The 23,834-nt window shown below is 46.8% G+C and overlaps 1 protein-coding gene across 1 annotated transcript in view; it reads right to left on the reverse strand.

Annotated features, from left to right (window-relative positions):
* Nucleotides 1-7,767: 7,767 nt before the first annotated feature.
* Nucleotides 7,768-23,834, reverse strand: part of LOC144148636 (uncharacterized) — a 145,725-nt gene continuing 129,658 nt past the window's right edge. The window contains exons 10-11 of the mRNA XM_077680147.1: nt 11,250-11,421; nt 7,768-7,858 (exon numbers count right to left, since the gene is read on the reverse strand). Coding sequence (XP_077536273.1) covers nt 7,768-7,858; nt 11,250-11,421 — 263 coding nt within the window. The remainder of the gene's footprint in view (nt 7,859-11,249; nt 11,422-23,834) is intronic.

Here is a 23,834-nt window from a genome sequence, read left to right on the forward strand (position 1 = left end):
AATAGCCAAATAGCCACTTTAGTGTTTTTCATTTCCCGTCGAATCTTAAAAAATATCCCAGCTTGACCGACCTCGAATTGCGAACCCTGATCTTGACGGTGAACCTGCCTGGCCTTCCCCAATGACCTTCATAGAACTTCTCAAAGCCAGCAGGTCGATTTCCATTCGCGCCAATTCATTTTTTTCCGTGTTCCACTGCTCGGGCCATGTACTGGAAGGTTTTGTTACTCTTTAACTTGAAACACTGCCAGTAAGGTGGGGCCGGGAACACTCCTTGTTTTTTTGTGGCATACTTTTTTTTACAATCGCAAAAATCAAGCAGCCTTGCATTCCTAACTTTAAAAAAATGAAAATATGGTGGAGGAGTACGAAGAGCAAAATTTATTCAAGAACGAAAGATGACCACCAGGACAAGCGCCAATACCGACTAACATGCGTTTTTAAAAACGCGAATATATACACACAAAACGTGCGCACATCAGCAAGAGTTTACCCTCTGCGGCCCAATAACCATCTCTCGTGCGATCGCAGCTCCTGCTCTAACGTACAGAAAACCATAGACAGCAACCTACGACTGTGTGCTACCTGGTGCCAAAAAAAAAAAAAACGAGCAAACCCCCCCCCCCCCCCCCAAAAAAAAAACAACAAAAAAGATGAAAAATAACACCATCTTCCCGTAGGGGAACCCTGAGTAGTATGCGAAGCAGCCATGGGGTCGACTGAAGTTACCATTAGTTTTCAGTTCGTCGTTTCCATTGACGTTCAGCTACGCGTGCATTCGTTGTGTCAGTAGCTTCCTGACGTAGTTTGAATGAGTGAACGACATAAGCCGCGTTCGTAGCACATGCGCCGGTCTCGGTTTGTAGAGCAGTGGGAAGAGCGCCACGTACCTCCCGTTGCGGCCAAATAGTCGTGGGATCGAGAACGGGCGCCGCCTATTTCTTTTCATAGTGGACTGCGCTGACGTCAGCCCAAACGCTGACGGGGCTAAAAAGACGCGTATGCGCAGTAGAGTGCAGACGGCGGACAACGACCACGAGGGAGTGAAGGACACAGCCCCGAGCATGAGATGCTTCGTATCTAAAACACAGAAAGGAGCGTTCAACTGATTTGGAATTATTAACCGGCAAGATACGCAATGTCCTTTGCTGATCAACTCAAAGAAGGCGTGCTTATAGGAGGCCGGGTATTCGCCGCAACTTGTTACTTCGGTGGCGAACGAGCTCCTGGGCGACGTGAAGTGTGCATTGAGATATTGACAGCCAGATGCTAACACAAAGGAGCAAGCCCCAAGAAAACTCGTGGTTGTTCCGTATGTGCACCCCACTTATCTCACTAACTTAAGCATATTGCTGCGCGAAGCAACGTAAAAGGGGTTTTTCCTTCTCCAGAAAAGCTTTCAAAGCTTTGCGAAGCAACTTGTCCCGTGCAAAAGCCGAAAAAATAGCTGCAGCCTCTCCATCTATCACAAGAATCTGATCGTTGCTGTGCGCCGAACATGTGGTATACTATGTTATTCTTCCACCATGCGATCAGAAATACGCACAGAAACCATCGCGATGCGTGAACGAGCGCTTGCGCGAGCATCTACAGAACGTGAAGAATCGGCACACAGGGAAGCTGAGTGGACGTTGCCGGAAGTGCAATTACACGCATCGCTTTATCAAGACAAGAGTAATAGCAAATCACAGCAACCAGCGCGCAAAAGAGATCATCGAGGCGTCTGAAATGGTTCGACTTGGTGGAGCTTGCATACGCATGCCATCTTTGAGTTTATTGGCAAACGATGTGGGTATCTTGCCTATAAATAATTATAAATAGACCACAGACTGCTTTCTCTGCTTTTCGTTTCTTTTTTTTTTTTTGGGGGGGGGGGGGTGGGCTTGTTTGTTTGGTTTTAAAGACGACAGTCTTTCTTGGGCTACTTAAACCCATAAATTTTGGTCTGTCTTTATGTTTGTCTGTCTTTTAGTCTGTCTGTCTGTAACTCGATTCAGCCACCCGGCCAAAGTAAAATGCTTACTGCGCAATAGTCTTATATACTCACAGCCAAATGTAAACGTGTAAGCGCGGTTTATATGTTCATACTTGTCAACTTTGTTGAACAAGAACAAGGCATTACGCAATTAAAAGACAGGAAATTAGTACACAAGGGATATTTACCGTGTTCCTTTATTAAAAAATTCCTGGATGCTTGGTTTATCGATAGCAAATGATATTCTACATCTACTGCAGAACAACGTGTACCGCCTGCTGTTGCCCGTGCCACCTCCTGGCGGCATATGAGAAATCACGCGGCAACAGCAAAGAAAGGTTCCACTAGCTAGGTTTCACGTTATGCTTGGAACGCACGTGGAGCACGGCAGCGCGGTTCTATAAACCTTGAAGTCGGCGGCCTCGATTCACGCGCGTCTCCGCCGTACTGCAGCGTTGGCATCGAGAAACTCCGCCTGTAGCAGTGGAACGCGGTAAATTCAAATCGCCTTGACCAAACCTTTAGTGTGTTTACCTTGGGATGAGCGCTACGAAACAGGAACAGCATGAGAAGCGAGCGGGAAAGCGAAGCGGGGCATTTCCTTGGAAAATGTCTACAAAGACTATCGTCTTTTGACGACATTTGCAACGAAAGGAGCAGATACGCTGCCAATTTTTGTTTTGTTTTTTGTTTTGTTGTACCAGATGACACACAGTAGTCGGTTGCTGCCTATTGTTATGTGTACGTAAGAGCACGAGCTGCGACCGCACTAGAGCTGGTTAAATGCACTGTAGAGAGTAAACTCATACTGATCTGCGCACGCTTTGCGTATATGTATTGGTATTTTTAAGAATACATGTTAGTTGGAAGTAGCGCTTCTTCCGGTTCTCCCTCTTCGTCCTTCGTGTAATTTTCGCGTTTTACTCGTCTAGCGTGCAATACCAAGGGACCCAGAAGTCAGCCTTAATGCAAGTATAACCTATATTTATGTCGTGCCTCAAATATGCTTAATTCTTGTTTTTTTGCTCGACAATGTTGGCGAATATAAATATTGCCACCAGATTTGGTAGTTTGGAAAAGCCTGCCTATATAAGTGTCTGGTTCAAGCATTCCTTCAACTTGTGCTTAGCGCTTGCTCGCTTGCTATCTAGGCTAGGCCCTCTCCACATCGCTGCTACCGCATTTCCACAATTCGTCCTGTGAGAGCCTGGACCCCGTTCCACACATGCGTACAACAGGAGGCCATCCTGTCCCGGCCAGTAGAACCTGTGCCTTCGTTATATGTCAGCATTCGTTATTCTCCCAAATTGCTCCGGTGATGTAATTTTCGGAATGAACCTTTTAACGAACAAAAGCGGTGTTATTGATTTGCAGTGTATACTTCACCAGCTGGCTGCGCAAACGGCGCAGGAAATATCTCCCGGCAGTAGCATGATTGGCTAATATGTGACCTGGAGCATAATTGAGACAAATACTCCGTGAATGAAATCACGTGTTGGGCGGAAGCCCGTCTGCTCGGGAAACGCATGACACAAATTAAAAACTGTCATGAGACCACGAGTGTTTATAAAACAAAAAAAAGATGTTTCGGTCTTTTCATCGTGATCATTGCGTACAAGGTTCCCGTACGGGAGCTGAAACGTCTTTTTTGGTTTTATAAACACTCGTGGTCGATGTCAGTTTTTAACTTGTGTAATGCTCCGTGAAACTCAGACTTTCGCCTGTTTGCGTAACAGTATGGAATAATACCAGTTTCGAAGCCAGCAGACTGCGGTTGGAGTCCCCGGTGAGGCAATTTTGCTTTTGCGGTTTCAGAATTCGACAAGTTCGCGTTCGTTGGGCTTTTATTAACAGCGGAGCTGTTGTAGCTGGCCGTAATGTGTGGGGCGTAGCGTGTCAGAATGCCTACAAAATGCCGAGGGCTCATGAGCGCGTGCCTCGCCGCGACTGCACAGCGTCCCCGGCACGCGCAGTGGTTTTAGGCAAAAAAACTGGCGAAAACCGCGAGGGACGCCTCGCGTCGCCTAGCAACCAACGCCATAGAAGGAGCAAGACCTGCTCCACGGTACTTCGACGCGACCCCAGGAACGCCGCGCATGCGTCCTACGCACATGCGCCGCCGCTGCGCCCCAACTGTCGTCAAGAGGTATACCGCGCATGTAAAGATTGGCACGAGGGACATGACAGCGTCGGTGCATATGACGATGACTACTACTAGCCTGCGCAAAGCGACAACAGAACACGTAAATAAACCGCTTCGAACTTGTACAAATGCGCTGTGATGTGTCCTTCAGTGCCCACGTAGAAGGAAATCCTGCAGCCACCCTGCAGCTATGCTATGCTTCAAGCATTGCGTGAGTTAGGGCAAGCTTCGCTAGTTTCTTGCAAACTTTTATGGAGTCGGTTTACTCCTACAGTCATCACGAGGCTGAGGCGCAAGACTTCTACCGGATTGCGGTTGTGGGCATTGGTAGTTGGCGTTGCTTTTGTCACTTCTGCAGACGAGCCGTGATAAACATAAAACGCTTATTTTCGATGTAAATGTCATGTGGTTTCATTACCCAATGGAAGGCGACTGCGTGGAGACATTATCTGCGGCATTTCGACCGGCTGATGACACAGTAGACACAGCTTTGTTGATTTTGAGGTGAAGTCAATGAGTTTCTCTGCCGATTACTCCATGACGCTGAAGCCAAGCCACAAACATCGTGCTGCTGTAAAGATCGCCGATGGCACGTCACCTGCCTCCTCCCGCAAGTTTGATTATCACCGTCTACTGTCAAGATGCTGGCCCTGACATAGACGTTATCGTGGAAAGTCACTAGAGTTGGCTTCTTGACCGCGGTCTGTCCGTCCCAAGCAGCACTGGACGCTTTGACAAAGAATATCGCAGGTTATGTGCACAATGTTTTAAGTGCAGAGCACTTTATGGGCTCGCCTTCTCGTCGTAGCTCCCTAACGGTCTATCAGGCGGCGCGGCGAGATAACGGACCCAAGGAGAGCCCGGTGTGCCGTCCTCAGGGAGTCACGCTGAGGGTTCAAAAGCAACGCCGTTTAAATGGTCATAATCGTTCGAAATACGTGAACCGCTGGCCTTTATCATACATCTCCCCGTTATTTAGCGCAAAGAAAACTGCCGGTACATTTGAGGCAAAATATACGTAATTACCCGCCATCCACCGCGTTCATTTAGTTAGGAACGTTCGATGGTTAGTTTTTACGATATTGAGCGAAAAAAATGTCCGCGTATCTGCTGTTTTCGTTGCAAATGTCGACGAAAGACGATAGTCGACTGGCGCCCCTGGCGAGTAAAGGCCTCCCTTCTCTTTCCTGATCACCTCTCATGCTTTTCCTGTCCCGTCTCGTTCCTCCCAGAATAACACAAGTCAATTAAAATTTACCGAGTTTCACAGCTCCAAGTCCGTGATGATGATGATTTGAGGCCCTCCATTTGTATAGGGACGTCGGTTGTCACCAACCGACTTGCCTGTGTTATTCTACTTGTTTGCCCACCCTTCACTAACCTGATGGGTTATACCGCGTCCCCCGCTTCCCGCGATTAAACTCCCATTGCTTACCCCCTTCCTGCCCTTGCACCCCCGTTTACCTCCTCCCGTCCTGTTCTAAATTCTAAATCGGTATATAGCTCATCCTACGTCCCACTCTCTTCCATACTTTTCTTCCTCCACCACTCCAAAGGCCTCTTCGTCACCCCTATGGCCCCGAAGTTGAGGCTCCCCCTCACACCAAATCCCAAAGCCTCCGTCAACGTCGCTTCCCCATCGCCCCGTCGCGGTCGCATATCTGTGCAGTCTATGGCAATATGCTCCACGGTTTCCCAATACCTGCCGCATTACACACAAGTTTCGTCCTGTTGCCTGTAGTTAGCCGTTTATGCCCGTGATTCAAAAAGCAATGCACTGCCGCGCGTATTGCCATAGAAACATTCCTTCCTGATTTCTAGTTTCTGTTTTCTATACGTCATCCCGTTTTTTCTCACTTCCATTCTGTTCACCCAATTCACCGTCTCTGCGGCTTTTACCTGCTTTTTAACTGTTGTGTATACCCCATCTTCCCCTACCGAATTTCCGTACCGCCTGGACAGCTGTCTGGTCTTCCGTCTCCACCCCGTGTCTATGCTCCTCATATACAGGTACCTAAACATTCTCGCGGCCCATTTTTCCTCCTCCATGTCACGTAGTCTCTAGTAAAATTCTCGCCTCGTAGTCTCTCCTCTCCTCTCTTATCCTCTCCTCTCCTCTCCTCAAATTTCTCGATGCCAGCGCTGTCGTACGGAGGAGACGCGCGTGAATCGAGGCACCCAATTACAAAGTTTATAGAACCAGGCTGCTCTACTCCGCGAGCGTTCCAAGCGAAACGCGTATCCTGTCTAGTGCACCCTTTCGTTGCTGCTGCGGTTTGATTTCTTAAATCCCGCCAGGAGCTGTAATAGCTCGGGCAACAGCAGGCGACGGTTTTCTGCAGTTGATGCAATATTTAATTTGTTATCGCAAAAATCAAGCATGCATGAACTTTTGAATAAAAGAACGCTGCAAATGTCACGTACGTATTGATTTTCTGCCTTATATTTGCGGAATGTCTTATTCTTGTTCAACAACGTGGACGGGTATGAACATTGACATAGGACTTAGACGTTTAGATTTGGCTGTGGGTATATAAGGCTATTGCGCAGATTCTGTTTCACTTTGGCCTGGCGCCTGAATCGAATCACAAACAGGCAGACAGACCAAAGTGTCTGGGTTTAAAAAGTCCAAGAAAGACTCTAGTCTTTAAAAAACGCTCCCCGTGGCCGGAATCCAACCTGGGATCCTTGAGTTATTAAGCTGGCGCCTATCCAATTGCTCCATTTTAGCATGGTCGAAGCTGCTTGGAAAACTCAGACGACAACCCAATAATAAATTACGAGAAGAATGGCTTCCTTGATCATATGAAAGCTCATGGGTACGCACTTTTACTCTTCCGGCATTAATTCCCTGGGAAACACGTTGCTCTGCGTGCCGTACGTAAGGCTGTTACCCACAAGACAATAGGCGTAAATCCCATTTTGAAGTGTAGAGCGTTGGGCATAACGTCACACCTTGGAGTTTAACACCTCGAACCGGGCGGCCGCTTTTCTGATGGAGGCGAAACGAGGAAACGCCTGTGTGTTCGACATTTCGGCGCACTTTAGAGATCCGCAGGTGGTGAAACTTAATCTAGAACCCTCTACTACGGGGTGCCTCACCACCTGTGTAGCACCGGCGCGTTAAACCCCACAATCAATCAATCAATCAATCAATCAATCAATCAATCAATCAATCAATCAATCAATCAATCAATCAATCAATCAATCAATCAATCAATCAATCAATCAATCAATCAATCAATCAATCAGTCAATCAATCAACCTCAAACCAGCGCCAACTCAAAACATTGCTCACTGAACGCCAAGCAGCAGGTACTGTTTCGCGCCGTACACACCAAAAAACGTCAGGCCTACTGAGTGCGAACGATAGAGTTTCTCTCGGTATTCTAGAAAAAAGGTATGTATTCTAGAAAAAAGGTATGTACTCGCAGTGTGGGACTGGCCAACCAAAGCATCCACCACAAGAAAGCTTCGCGTTAAACTATCGTTGTTAGGTGGAGGGCTGCATGATTTTGTGAACTCGTTCGGTGGCCACCGTTCGGCTGTGTGGTCAGGCGTGTGGGGCGATAATTAGAGCTTGATTAACGTTATTGATTGACGGCCTCTTGGCTTCTGTTATTCTGGCACTATTCTTCTCTTTGCACCATCAAACCAGCACCACTCGTCTCAACATGCGGTAGAGCGATCCACCCCGCCGCGCATTTCCACCGTGCTTGCACCAGTTGTACCGGGCCTCCCTGAGGCGTGTTTCCAAAGCCTTGCTTGTACCAGTTGCATCGCTCCTCCGGCAGGTGGCGGCACACATGCCGTCACGACGGATCAAGATCAAATGCCACGCGTAGCCTGTACCTTACTGAAATGTCAGAGCCAGCTGACAAAGTCGCGGTGAACAGAGTTGTGTCGTCATTGTCGTGTAGCCAGTCCGACGTCGAAGATGCCCCGGTGTACAGCGCACTAGAAATATGCGCACTTTGGGGAAACTGACCAGGCAAAAACGGGTGGGTTGGTAGCGTGCGCTGCCTTCAGTCGCACTTCGTGTAACTTATTCGCTCGTATTGTCTTAGCGCCAGCTATGGTTGCACGGGGAAGGTCGAATAAGCGTTCCTTCGTCTTGCTGAAACGCCCTAACTACGCAAATGAGCCTGATAAACTACGCGATGGTGCCGAAGTAGCTGAATAAATAATCTAAATTGGCAATCTTCAATGCTACAATTTATCCTGGCGAGCTCACTAGCTTAAACAGTCGCCTGTTGCCAGATAAAGGCTTTTCACATTCGCTTTCCTAAGGAAGCCTGTACGTACCGGTGACAACGACATGGTTGCATAACTACGGTCATCGTGTGCAACACGGTTCCGATGCATGGGCTCAGTGGCACGCTCTTCTACTGCGAGTCAGGAACTTGACACAAGCTCGTAAGCATCCACTCAGCGGGGATGCCAATTTAACCGGTGTGACTTGCTTCCTATTGGATAGTCACTCACTTATGCTCCCCCCGACACCTCAGGAAAAGAAGCAAACATCTGTTTGTGACGTAAATATAACGTCGTGCACAACACGAAAAAGTCGCATAGTGAATAAGGTGCACACACGTATATGTTGGCTCGCAGGAGCCTGTTGGTTAATTGAGAAAGTTCTAAAGTGACAAGTGGTGAATGAAAGGTATTGGTGATGACATGGGCTGAAGGCATTACAATGACTACTACTTGTTTGTACGCATTATCAGTGATATGTTGCTTACCAGGGAAGCTCAAAATTTCCAGCAACCGAAAGAACAGTGCGGATGTATGAAGGAAAGGTGGCCAGTAGACGATAGTTCACAGTAATGTCATCAATGAAATAATAGAGAAACTCGCGGGGCGTAATAAACCCCTGAAATAGCCTTTATTTGTTATGAAAAGCGTTTTGTTTTGTGGACACCACTGGAGTACTAGAAGGCATGAAAGAGAAGAGGAAATAACAGACTTCCGTAAAAGTCCTAGGTTCAAGTACATAGGATACGCAGGCGTGATAAACCTGCGGCTGAGATGTCACTGATTTGCACTGAAGAAAGAGTTGAACGATTCTGTGTAAATGACTGAGCTAAGACTGGCAAATCACAAATGTCAGGCCCATTGCTTGCAATATTGTGACCTATAGGATTTTCCTACCACTAGCTCTTTTGGGTACTCTCCCTGGGCATATTTTGCAGCGATGTGTAACATCTCTACTTTAAGGTATGGGAGCATTCTTTGTGGTGTAGACTCCAAGTGAGGCAGTATTCTTGCCTGCAAGAATTCTGAATTGGTCATTTCAGCAGGATTCTTGTTGTCCGATGATTCACCAGTGTGATTCTTGTGAGTCTTGGATATTGGCGAATTCACAGCCGTGCTGCTGGTGTTACGTGGTAGTGGTGGAGATACGGCTGGGTGCTTAAGCTGTGGGTGCTCCAGTGCAATTTCGCCAGTCTTCGATTGACGGCTGGAAGGATGCACGTCTTGGGCATGTTGCGCTATGCTGTTCAGCGGTTCCACATCCCCATAGCTCGAAGTTGGTACAGCAGCGCCCATCTTGGCAACACTCCTATTTAGAATTGAACATAGAAATTGTTGGTGAATGAGTGAACGGTGTTGTATTTTGTTTGTACATATCCGCCAAATTACAAACAGCCCGAAGGCCAGAGTAAACTAAATTCTTCCACGCACGGTCAATATTTCGTAAACCAATGCATCCCGGCCTGCATGAAAGAACGTGAATATTATTCCAATTATTTAGTAAATTAAGCCATGCGATTTTTTAAAAATATTGCGAATTTAGGTCTAGAAAAATAAATATTTGCTTCTTGTGGAATACTGTGATTTAGAGGGTACTTGTGGCCATGTTAATGGTGCGTAAGGTATATGTGATGGCAGTCGCTTAAAACGCATGCCGATCCATATTTCATTCTTTGGCTTTGGCGACATTTACGACGAAGGCTATGGTAAAGGAGCGCGTCATACTTTTGTCTCGAACACGTACACCCGGTAGCAAAATAAGTCGGGGCACGCGAGCGCGTGGCAAAATGCATCGCCACGGCATCTGACGTTGGACTTCTGGTGTTGAGACATCCATGTGCGCGTGTGCGTCAAACCACGCTCGCTGCCCTGTATCACTACAAGCAGCCAAGCTGATGGCATTCAGCGTTTGGCCGTAGGGGTAAGTTTATTCGCTAACATGCCTCGCTTGCACATACTTCGGCGGTGAAGTGTGCGCTGTTCGCTCTGCCCCGATCCAACATATAACATATCTTGCCCGTTTCGATTGGTTGATTGTAGGGTTTTAACGCGCCGACGCAACGGCGTTTTTGCTTTTCACCTCCATCAGAAAAGCGGCCGCCGCGGCCGGGAATCGAACCCGCGACTTCGCGCTCAGCACCACAACGCCTTAGCCACTGAGCCACCGCGGCGGCTATCTTGCCCGTCTCGGTGACGATCTTGTGACACATACATCCCATCGCGTCTTTGTATTTTTGCCTAAAACATACAGTTGGTTGGTAACTAAAAATGAGCACACCAACGATGAAAAATATGGAGGCGAGAAATACATTACTTGAATGAGGCGCGATAAGAAGTCACCTTGCACTTGTTCTAACGCCGGTCCTAACGAAAAAAAAACGCGATAAGAGATCGGCGTGGTAGTGGGTTTGACAAGAAAGAACAAAAATACTAATAGGTTGCATTACGCGTTGAATTGATTAACACAGACACAGGCCGAAAGTTTCGCGTCTGGACAGCGAAACAAACGCTATCGTCTTAAAGATAAAATATCAAAATCTTGTTGCAATGCGCCCTTTACCAGAGCCAGGCCGTTAGAGTAAAACAGGCTTCATCCTCGCCGTTCGCCGCCGATGCGTGTGCTGCAGAGACGTGTTGAGCATAAAACCTTACCCCCAGCGCCAAGCGCTAAATGCTGTCAGCTTTGTCGCTTGAAGCGAAAGAAAAGCATGGTTAGTATACAGGGGCTGGACGCGCCCGCGTACATCGGTGTCTCGACACCAGAAGTGCAACGTAAGATGTCGCGGCGATGCATTTCACCACGCGCTCGCGTGCCCCATGTTATTTTGACGCCGGGTGTACATGAGGAGTGTAACAGTGTAAAGACGTTATATATACCTGCTCATTTGGATCTCAGCCATAGAAACCGCACTTCCGTTCGTGTCGAACATGCCAGAGGTCTTTTGAACGGCTCCCGCTCCGTTGTTGTTCCCTGGTTGTTCATGTCTCGTTTGTTTGCTGGGGGTGCCGTTTGGAGTCTCGAATTTTTCGAGAACGCGTCGAAGCCACGCTGAAATGTTGCCACGTGTTATGAAGAATTAAATCTGGTTGATTTACAATATCACTGAAAAGGAGAATATACAACGAATGCGTCCTGCCGACGATGACACAGTGAGCGGAAACTTGGCGCCTTACTAAAAACTTGAAAGCAAACTGAGATTGGCTCAATGGGCCATGGGACGAATTATAACCAGAGTAACACTTTGGAATAGAAAACGAGCTACCTGCGTCAGAGAACAAACTAGAGTAGAAGATGTCAAAGTTCAAGTAGAGATAAATTAAAGCAGTTCCACTCAGCATGAAAGCTGCCGGAAGTGCAGAACAGGGATTCGCTAGAGGTGACGTGGCGCCGTCCTCTGCTCTTTGCTACCACCCCTCACGCTCTTCCCCTCTCTGCCTTACTCCTCTCTTGATGAATTTATCAGATGTTTGTTCGGTGCAATTTAATTTTTCCGCCTTCGCAGTGCTTGTGCGCCTTCTCCTTGCGAGCTCGCGTCCTTTCCTTTAATTTTGTTTCTTTCTGCCTGGAACAGCACTGGCGGCAGTTCTGTTCCTTTTGTGCTTGCTTTCATCTCGCACGTGCTGTTCTGCGCCAATTTCAACGCAGCGTGTATTTTCTACGGTGGCTACATTTTTTTTGCTTGATGTTGTAAAAAACCAACTCAACGAGCATTTTTAACTGAATGAACGTGGGGCCTGCCGGTTAGGCGCATATATTTTGCCTCAAGTGTACCTGCAGTTTTCTTTGTGCGAAATACTGGGGACGTGCATGACAAGTGCCAGCGGTGCCAGGAATTTCGAATGGTTCTGCGTATATGAAGCTCTGGTTCAAGTATCCACCCAATTCTTGGCGGGAAATCTGAATCGAGGGACAAGCGGGGATCTTTTCGAAGCGTCTGTTTGTGTGCGTGACGCCGCGTAACTGCGGTGGCTAGGTAGCGTGACATATGAGGAGCTACGACGGCATGCCTGGCCCCTAAAAAGCTCTGCACTTAAAAGAAATGGACTTGGGCTGGCTACGTAGTTAGGCGAAATGACAACCGTTGGACTACCAGGGTGACAGAATGGACACTGATAGACGGGCCCAGAAAAAGAGTAAGGCCATTAACTCGAAGGAGGGACGAAATAAGTTATTTCTGAGGCCAAGAATGGACTCAAGCTGCGCGGGGACAGGAGGGTTTGGAGGTCGATGGGAGAGGCCTTCGTCCTGGTGGGCCGTTGTTGTTGATGATGATTTACAAATTGCATTGGTGCTTCGCTTTCATACTAGTAATAGCTCAGAAGCTTCAACATAAATTGCGATGCGTAGTTCATGAATAACCACTTTTAAGGCTGCATAAAAATTTGACATTCATATCAACCTTAAACAATCTTCGGAGTCAAATTTCTATGAGATATGGATAAAATCGTAATCTATTCGTTGACCTTATAGACATTACTTACCTGTTTCATCTAATGCTCCAAGTCTGACTTACGCTTGCTCCTCCCGCGTTTGTATCCTTACTATTTGTTTTAATGCGAATGCACTGGAAGTCTACTTAGGCCGATTTCGCAAATATAGAAAATCGTTCACTCGGTGAAGCCTATCGTACATTTGCAGCAGATGGAGGACCCGACGTGGATAAGGAGCATTAGAGCTACCGTTTCAGTTCGCGCTGAATTGCCATCAACGGATACCCACAACTCTATGTACACTGAGCATGATTGAAAAATAGGGCGCGACTTTGACAAAGATACAAAGGACGAATGACGGGACAAGCGCTCACTTGCAACAAACATTTATTGAAATATCGTCTTGTATTTATACAGGTATCACAAGGAGCATGCGCACTAGAATACCCTAAATAGAAATCACCAAACAGGCGATGGACGCAGTCAACGTGACGTTTCCGAAAATTCAAACTCGGTGGCACGCAAAAGCTGAGATGTATCGCTGACACACTTGTCCCATTTCTTCTTAGTATAAAACGCCTCCAAGACCTCCCACGTGTGACGTTGCTTGGCAAATGTAAGGCTCAACTTGGAGATTACCCAAAATTTCGCTTACACTGATAATATCAGACAAAACGTTCAATTTAAGGTTTAGCCTCATCAATCGGTGTCCTTAGGAAAAAGTACTCACTGCGCACATTGTACACCAAGTACCGGTTACTGGGCTGATGTGGTCAGCCGGAAAAGTGTGATTTTCATACTACGCTATGCACATACTTCTGCGTTGCTGCAGTTTAATGCTTCCCATTCTTTGGCGAGTCTCCCAAAAACACACCGCTATAACTCTGTGCATGTGTACAAAAACGCAGAATTAAAAGAGTAAAGATGCCACGAAGAAAAATTGGCTCCGGTTAAACACTTTCACTGCCGGCTATCACAAGCAAAGACAATGCACACAGTATTTAGTGAAAGCTTGCCTTTGCTTGAGATATCGCAGCGTGCCGTCTAGCTGTATCTACTGGATGACTGAATTCCTAAGTTTGCACGCGGCCTGCACACAGACGGCGCACCGTCGATGGTGAGACTTGAACCAACAGCCCTCGAAGCACCCGCTCAACCCTCGCCTAGTCAGGTGCTTCGCTTGCGTTGAAGCGCTGACTGACGGTCGGGCCGGCGCTTGAGCGGTAAAGCGCAGCCCAAGCAGCCGTTTTAGCCTTGGATAACGTTTGGTACCGCAGCCCCGATGCGGCGCACGAGTGAAGCGATAACAAGGAAAGGCGCAGCTCGCGCGCCGGCAACGGAGGATAACTTGCGATGCAATAAACGTTCTTAGATCTAGCGAAGTTTAGTGTTCGTCCTTATAACAAACGTAGTTCGCTGTAATTCCAATTATGGCCGTAAGCAAATCGCAATAGAGACAAGTGAGGAGGCTAAAGCATTGGTCGGCAGTTCTCAGAATTTCTGAACATCTTACTTCAGAAAAGTGATGTAGCCCATACCCCCCGTGGTGTGCTGCTGCTGCTGCTGCTGCACGCGTTGCTAACGGCACATCCTCCGCGGTGGGCATGCTGAGGCATGCACCAAAGAATCAATGAATCAATCAATTACCTCGAGCGCAAGAAATAAGATGGCTGGCTACAAGCATTATGTGATGTAGTTTCAATCATGGGAGGGTGGGTCAATTGCTCAAAATTCTCTCCCCAAACAGCTACAAGCCTGGCACTTCCTGTACGCATCTCGTTTCCATATTTTCATCTTTTTTTTTTCTTTTTTTAGAGGATTCGACCTGTCATAAAGCCGTTTGAACAGTTTGATGGGGCTTCGGCACCCCTTTTGTTGTCCGCACGGGCTAAGGAAGGTTGTACCTAGCTTTAAGATTCTTCGTTATTTTTCAAAAACAATGTCGTGGGATGGCCACATCTATTTCATTTCTGAAACGTTATCACAATTAGTAGGCATTGTTTCTCGCAACCACCGTGTATCCCCTCGCGATAATTAATCTAGATTTACAATACCCCTTTCTCTTATAGGCTTAACTACTGTCACTTGGTATGGGCGCCAAAAACTAAATCTAATGTAGACAGACTATTACCTCTTCAAAAAATTTTTTCACGAGCTGTTGGAAATGTATCGATGCACTACCATACAAGCGACTTATTCAGAAAACACAATGTTGTCCCAGCAATAAAATGGTACTACTTTCGACTTTCCAAGTTGTTTAAAGGAGCCATGAAGAGAAAACACAAGTTTGGTTCATTCGAAAGATTGCCTCGTTAGAACCATAACGACACCACTTATAACGCAAACTTCGCTCAAATAAGCTACATATTAGGAAAAAAAGAAATGACCATGCGACCCACCAGCTCATTTTCCGCAACAGAACCTGTGATGTCACTCGAGAATGCTCTGCGATTGGCGGAGGCCGGCAAAAGCAAACGCATGTTAGGCAGGGCTTACAGTTTGCATAGCGAGTTAAATGCCCGTGAAACATACTGCACATTCTTTTTATGACAAAGAACGGTGGAGTAAACGGTTGAAGTTCCGAACGAACACGCAAGCGTGTGCGCCAATGAGTACGAAACTACCGCCGGCCGAGCTCGACATCTCGCCGTCGCGCAGACGAATTTTCGGGTTCGAGGCTCTTAGGGGCCAACGAACCGTTCCAGCACGTACAGCCGCGACCTTGCTTGGTATCTTAATCCCTTGACAGGAGGTTGGCCGTCATATCGCCAACCAGCAAAGGTAAAAATAGAAACGAGGGGAGTAAGGAACAGCAAGAAGCGACGAGATAGTGCCAGTCGTCGCAGAAGTTTCGAATGATGTTGGCTTGCGTTACGAGCTCGTTTCCAGTTTACAACCACTGAAAACTTCAGTTTGTTCGAGTACTTTACAATGAAATTTCGTTGCTGCGTTTTGAAATGCCCATGCAGTACGGGCAAATCGTCGAGGGAGTGCGACATCCCCGCCGGTGAGGAGATCTCCTTTCATGTGCTGCCCAACGACGAACCTCGGCGAAGCAAGTGGCTACGTTTTGTGAACTTTGCAAACGGAGGCGAAAGAGAGCTAAAGGAAGTACAAGTGTGCTCGCTTCATTTCCGAGGAAGTGATTACGGCAGGGACCCTTACGTTAGCTCACTCCTGGGACATGCTGGCGCTCGTCGCCGACTTCGTCAAATCGCTCTGACCTTGGGGGAAAAAATGCCGTAAACACCGCGCATTGACGCTCGTATCTTTCTGGTCGAAGCAGAGAGCTCGCGCGAACGGCTTTCCATACACGACACCGGCCAACTGGCATAAGCGATACTGCTACTGAAATTTAACTAATATTAACCGTAATAAAAATACGGCACATACGTACCAGTCTGTATTCGTCCGGTGCGACGGGGCTGACGAGGCAGCGGTGCCGACGGCAGGGCGTTCGTCTGTTGTGGCTATCGCGGAATGGTCGCTTTCCCGTCCACCGCGTATCCCACAACTCTTGCCGCTCGTGCACTTAGAAGCATTGAGCGTTCAAGTGGTGTGAGGTTGTTAAATGCAAGCCCGAGCTCCTCGGCGAGAGTTTTGTTCTCCTGATCAGGCGATTCCATGACTAGGGCTGCGGGTGCACTAGGTTTTACTAGTATTTTTAAAATGGCCGCCGTCTCGGTCGACTCCCGCGTGTGGGTGCTATATGGAGTCGACATACTAAGTATCTGTTTCATGGACCGGCTCGTATGACACCATTGTTCACGTCACGGAATGTGCAATTTTAGCGGCAGATTTAAAATTTTGGCTTAAATTGCCTTATTTCTCAGTGAATAAAGCATCATTTGCTTCCGGGAAAGCGCTTGGGGTACTATGAAACACCTAATCTTTCGAATAAAACAAACTTTCGTTTTCTCTTCATGGCTCCTTTAAACAAACGCTGTGTCTATAGTTACGTACGACGGAAACCAAAATTGAAAACTAGAGTTGCGTCCGACGGAGCTTTAAGCCAGTTTCTAGAGTTACGTCAGACGGAACCCCGAATTGCAAACTAGAGTTACGTTAGACGGGACTTTAAGCCAGTTTCTAGAGTTACATCCGCACAGTGTCTAGAGTTACGTCCTACGGAACCCAAAATTGAAGACTAGAGTTACGTCCTACGAAACTTCAAACCAGTTTCTAGAATTACGTCCAACGGAACCCAGAATTAAAAACTAGAGTTACTTCCGACGGAAATTTAAGCCAGTTTCTAGGGTTACGTCCGACGGAACCCAGAATTAAAAACTAGAGTTACTTCCGACGGAAATTTAAGCCAGTTTCTAGGGTTACGTCCGACGGAACCCAGAATTGATAACTAGAGTTACGTCCGACGCAACTTTAAGCCAGTTTCTAGAGTTACGTCCGACAGAAACCATAATTCAAAACTAGAGTTACGTCCGACGGAACTTTAAGCCAGTTTGTAGGGTTACGTCTGACGGAACCCAGCATCGAAAACTAGAGTTACGTCCGACGGAACTTTAAGCCAATGTTTTGAGTTACGTCCGGCGTAATGTAAAGCACAAAAAATTTACAGCCAACGGCACCAGCTACCGTGCCGCTCCATATGCGTAATCTATACGCAACATCATTGAAATGGGCACTCGCACGATAAATGGCGCCAAATTCCGAAACACAAATGCTGCTGCTTTACGGCCAAACCAGTTCAGAATGAGTAAATCATGCGTAACATGTTCGACAGCGTCCGCTCCCCGTCGGTTGAGTGGTCAGGAACGTGATTTGAGCGCCCACGCTACTGCAGCGATGTGGGTTCGAATCCCAGCTGGGTTGATTGAGTTTTTTTTATTAAAAGGTTGAAATTTTTCTGTACTAGTCCACGTACACTTCTTTCCATATCCAACACATGCAAGCAAAGGAGAAGACGGGAATTCACAAAATTGAACCTCGAGCAGTGCGCGCAGTGCCAGTTTGTAGCGTATGCAGTTTGCCGAGAACAAATTTACATGATTTCAAGAGTCTTTTAAGAAAAGTAATTAATATGGCTAAGCGTCAGTTTATATTTTAATCCAATTAATCGGCTGGCTTTTTGCATCGGTTATTCGGTTGTGTTGGTTTGGAAGAACAAATGACCAAAGATAATTATGTAGTAGCAGAAATAAGATCATTATGTTCATACGCTTGTTCACACGCATTTCAGATGAGGTAAGTAGGTCATGGTCATGGCGCATGATTCGAAGAGAACAAAAATGATTACTGTAGCTCACGTATGATCAAGTGGAAACCGATAGCGGAAGGCGCACCGGGGGGCGGGCGTGGGGGGTGGGGGGAGGAGGATTTTATGGGCGTCTTGTAAAAGTCCTTAAGACCTCTAGGAACAAAATCATCAGCAGGATGACAATCACAGTAGAAGAGCTGCCAACCGTCGCTACAGAGGTCGAAGTAGCGTTTAATAATCGACCCTTAACCTACGTGTACGACGAGCCTGCCGAGGCCTTGCCAATAACGCCTGTGGACGTCTTCGGAGGATGAAAGTAGCTAAACGATGTACAACGTGCCATTATCAGAGATACCGAAGAGGCCTGGAAAAGCGGTGCAGGATCACAAGTGCTTGGTGTACATAATGGCATCGATAGTACCTGACGAAATTGGAGCAACATCACGCACAAAGTCAACGACCGGTAAAACGTAGGAGGAAGGTGACGTCGTTCTCCTGGAAGGCAACGGACAGCGGGCGTTCTGGAGAATGTGTGTAATGGAGAAGTATGTGAAATGTGACAAGAGCGTGTCTACCGCGGCGAAGCAACAAGGCGCTGATGCGATGTTCAACAAAACACATTTACCCGCTAGAGGATTGCAGCATATGAGCGCGTCACAGACAATCCTAGTGAACTTCCTGCGGGCGGGAATCTGTTAAATATCACTGTCATCCACATAGAAGAGGAAGAGGATCACCTCGTGCTCATCGCAGCGCGAGTGCGCATTCAGATCGGTCAGCCATTAGAGAACGTATGCAGATGGTTCCCCGGCATCTCCCGTGTTTACAGCAATTAGTGAAAGATGTTTTGTAGCTGTCAATCTAATGTAGGTACCTCGAAAAACGTTATACGCAAATTGCCCCCTAAGGCGACTATATCGTTAAGCCGAGTTTCATTTACTTGTCAAAATTATAGTTAGTTCATGGTGAAGTTGTAAGTGTTCCAGAAATCCCGTCTGCTGTCAAGTCTACGGAAGGAGTATGGTTGTCAAAAGCGGCTGTATATCTTCTGTTATCAAAACAATCCCAAAACAAACTAAGTGACATGAGGCGCCTATACGTCTACAAGTAAGTTTAAGGCGAGTTTCATCTACTTTCGTTAATTACAAAGTTTACAGTCAAGTCGAAATCTTGCGTAATTCCTGTCCGCTGTCATGGCGTGAAATTCGACTGGAGGGAAGCGAACAGCTCCACGTTTGCATTTGAAAATAAAACTCTAGTCGTTGAAGTTCCATAGGTTCAATCGCAAATTACAAACGCGTTTTGTTTCGCGCATTTTTTCGACTTCGCCCAGCTCCGCTGATCATCCGTCTTCCCATAATGAAAGGGCCCTAAATTTTCATTTAGGTCTATTTTTTTCATAAGCGGTATTGTCTCAAGGAGGTCGTAATACCTGTATACACAACGTCAGCAGTGGGTAGGTCGTCCGGGATATTTGTGATAAAAATATGGAGTAGGGAATTACAGTCTACCGAAACCCGCGCAGGTTTTGTTTATTGAAGTACTGGAAACGTCCATGTATAGTAGATTGAAAATACTTTTGTGCCTGTCTATCTGCAAGCGTATCAATGTTCGTATCACCCCCTAAATAGGGATCAATATTTTTCTCAATTTCATAATAAAAAAATCACAATAAACGAGCTTAACTTGTTTAAATCCACTGGTGGCGGCCTGTGTATAACCGAGATTAGGCTGTTGTTAAAAAGCACGGTAACTAATTCGTAATGAGTTGTTGCTGAGCTACAGTCCCCGACTATATCACAGGCGAAGCAATGCTGAACAAGAATTAAAATTCACGCATCTCCACGAGGTGAATAATGACGAGTCGGCGAAGCACCGGGGATCGTTCTTTCCGTAAATCACAGGTGACATTGCCCACTCTCGCACGTAAATGATTGACAACGCGTGTGTACAGCATGTACAATCCAATCCAATACAATACAATTCAATTTAATCCAATCCAATCTAATGTATTTTAATCCAATCCAATCCAAACCAATCCAATGCAATCTATTTCAATCGAATGAAAATCCAAAAATATCGAATCCCCTTCAATGCTCCTCTCGCATGCGCAGCATGGCTATCCAGGAGCCATGCGAAACTGCTCAACCTCTCTCTCTCTTTTGAACCTTTTACTTCGTTCTTGTTACCCTTTTGTGAACCTTTTGTTCACATATGTTTTGATTTACACGGTGCTGTGCGCCTCTCTCTCTCTCTCTCTCTCTCTCTCTGTAACCTTTTGGTGAACCTTTTATTTTGTTCCTGCTAACCTTTTGTGAACCTTTAGTTCACAGATGTTTTGATTTATGCGGAGCTGTGCCGTTAGCACGCACGCCGGACGCCGGGCAAGCCTCGGCCTTAAGGTGCTTCGCCCCTAAAACACCGCCCCCGCGTTTCTCCGGCCTGTTGAGGAAAAAATACTGATAGCTATCCGCTTGAAACAGTCCCATTCCTGGAGGAACCATTAAAAAAGCAAAAACTCTGCTTTACGGGCTCAGTAAGCTTGGGGTGAAATCGCGGAGTCTGGAGCGAACGGCGTTGGTTTAGGGCCCAGTAATGCGAGAAAGCTTTTCAAGATCCGTGATTTTGTACTGTACAGTGTTTTCTTAGCTGTGTTCTGCGCATTTATGTGGGAATAAGCGGGGTTAGGTATCTTCTAGGTCTCTTTAGTGCGGGATGCTGCATATGAACACGTTGAATTTAGCTTTGCATTGCACCGTGAGTTACGAGCTTCTACCAATCTCGGAATGAAATACCGCGCCAAGTACACTCTTCCACCCGATCACACCAACAAGCACTACGTCATACTATCGCAACACATATCCCCCCTTCACTCCACCTCCTCAAACATGTAGTTTAGGCAGAAGACGTCCAACATTATGCCTTTCAGCGATATGAACGCAAAATATCCCCTCCGAGTGCCATGCAAATAGCCCTTCGGATTACCCCAAGCAACTTATCAACGTCACTGTCACCAGGAAAGCTACCGGGTGACGAGGCTGGCTCTCGTTGCCGCGGTTTTTAAAAAAGATGACCGCTCAAACTTCCAAACGGCATACCCCTGTACCGGCGTCTCAAAGCTAGAAGCTGATAGAAGCTGACTATTTTTAAACACATTCCTTATTTCTTGAGAAACAATGAAATTTTAAGAATATCGGAATACGGTTTCAAAAAGGGCTGCTCAACGGTAACCCCATTTTGCGACAATTACTCATTCTTTTGCAGCGTGTCTTTGTTCTAACGACCAAACTGATGCTATAATTACGCATTTTAGAAATGTTTGCCTTAAGGAATATATGACAAACTTTTCACAAAACCCTAGCACGTTAACAATGCGGATGTTTTTGATTCCTGGCCACAACTTCCCGCCCTGAACCAGTTACTATCCTCACCAATTCGCAGACAGCCTGCCGAAACTACCAGATTGGCCGCATTTCATTATCAGCCCTGCTCATCCTCCCAAACTGCTCGACAACCCCTGATATCTGCATCGTCTGGGCTCCTGGACACGCCCCCATCCGCGGCAATGAAGCGGCTCATGCCGCGGCTCGCGATTTGATACACCGAGCCATTGCCGACAGCGGCCAATGTCTACCCCCTCAAGATCAACCCCACCCATTGAGCGGCTACACATATATTCTCTCTCATTACAAGCAAACTCGCCGCACCCTCCCACCACCACACTGGCGCCTTTCCAGAGAGGAAGCTACAACTTGGCGGCGTCTCCAGACAGATACCTACCCACATGCCACCCACCTCCACCTCATCTTCCCCTCCCAGCAACCTTCCCTCTGCACATGCTGTCCCTATACTAAGTGACAACTTCAGAACGGCACCGGAAGTTGCCGCTGTGCCTTATCACCGTAGCCGGATATTTCTCTGCGCGGCGCAAGTAGGGCGTTACTGGGAATATTTTTAACATGGCGTGAGCCGTTCCCGTGATTTTTTGGACTTAATATGCTCATAAATGACTCCAGTGACGACAAACAAACTGCGTGAGACAAGGCAGGCGATATCACGCATTCATAGCAAACCCCTTTCAAAACGCGCGCTCACTGACGTCACGGGTCCAGCGCTTTGGCTGAGTGATACATTACATGAGGTGGTGCCGTTCTTGAGTTGTAACCGAGTATAGCCTGGCACCCTCTACCACATCATATGGGAGTGCCAACGAACTCCAGACTTGCCCCCACTTCCCAACCCCACCTTCGAGCAGTGGAAGGCTTCCCTGACCAGCCCGAACCCGGATATCCAGCTTAAGCTGGTGACCCGAGCACGGACGACCAGCCGAAGTCAAGGCATCCAGGACTAGGGACGCTGCTAGATAAATAAAAATATTTTATTCTCTCGCTCTCTCGCTCTACCCATAAAACCGCGAGCAGCCTGTTACGAGTTACGAAAAATTACTTGAGCGTCTTCAGTCGCTACGAGGAGGCCCTTTCACTTCTATTGTGTTTCTTGTCATGTAATAATGACAAAGCGATTATAATTACCGCTAATGTTCATATTTGCTTGCTTGGAGGTGACTGTTTTTTTCGAGAAGTACAGTGCATTATGATCAGAATAAACCGGATACAAATATTCATAACATGCATGAGTGATGAGTGATGAGTGCAATGGGGAATGGAAGTAAATTTGGAAAAAGTACCTTTGCGCACACGCTAGATAACCGCAATTCATTAATTGCATAACCTACAATCTCCTTTTAAACAGGCTCCAGTTGGAAACATTACGTCGTAACACCTATAGACACCTTAATATAGAACATATCCTCATCATCACCATCACCAGCCTATCTACGCCCACTGCAGGGCAAAGGCCTCTCCCATTAATCTCCAATTACCCAGTCCTCTGCTGACTGCGACCAATTTGGCTCTGCAAACTTCTTGATCTCATCTACCAATCTAACTTTCTGCCGCCCCCTGCTACGCCTGCCTTCTCTAGGGATCCACTCGGTTACCCTTAATGGTGTGCAAGATAACCAACGGTTATCTTGCCTTCGCATTACATGCCCTTCCTGCGTCCATTTCTTCTTCTTAATTTCTACTAATATGTTCTCAACACGCGTTTGTTCCCTGACCATCTCCGCTCTCTTCTTGACCCTTCATGTTACAGCTATCATCTTCCGTTCCATTGCTCGCGGAGTCGTCCTAAATTTAAGTTGAACCCTCTTCGTGAGCCTCCAAGTTTCTGCCCCGTAGGTGAGTACAAGTAAAATGCAGCTGTCATACACTTTTTTCTTCAGGGACAATGGTAGGTGCCATTCATTATCTGAGAATTCCTTCCGAATGCACTCCATCCCATTCTTATCCTTCGAATTATCTCTGCGTCATGGCTGGGATCCGGGGTCACAACTTGGCCTAAGTAGATATATTCACTTACCACTTCCACTGCTTCGCCACCTATATCAAACTGCTGTGCTGTCCCGAGGTTATTGATCATTACTTTAGTTTTCTGCATATTAATTTTCAGACCCATGACTCTACTCTGTTTGTCCAGTGCGGTAAGCATGCGTTGCAATTCGTCCCCCGAGTTACTTAGCAAGGGAACGTCATCAGCAAATTTGAGGTTCCGGAGGTATTCTCCATTAACCCCTACTCCCACATGTTCCCAATCCAATTTTATGAATACTTCTTGTATACAAGAAGTATAGAACATATACATAGGTAAAATTTGTTCTTATGCCACCCAGAAATTATGGTTGTGGCACACAAACTACCCAACTCCCCTCCAAACTTTAAACGCATAAGCTACTTTTTCTTCTCCAGGAGGAAGCT

This window comes from Haemaphysalis longicornis, unplaced genomic scaffold (genome assembly GCF_048455015.1).
Source record: "Haemaphysalis longicornis isolate Haplotype H1 unplaced genomic scaffold, Haemaphysalis longicornis Haplotype H1 scaffold_8, whole genome shotgun sequence".
Classification (NCBI taxonomy): Eukaryota; Metazoa; Arthropoda; class Arachnida; order Ixodida; family Ixodidae; genus Haemaphysalis; species Haemaphysalis longicornis.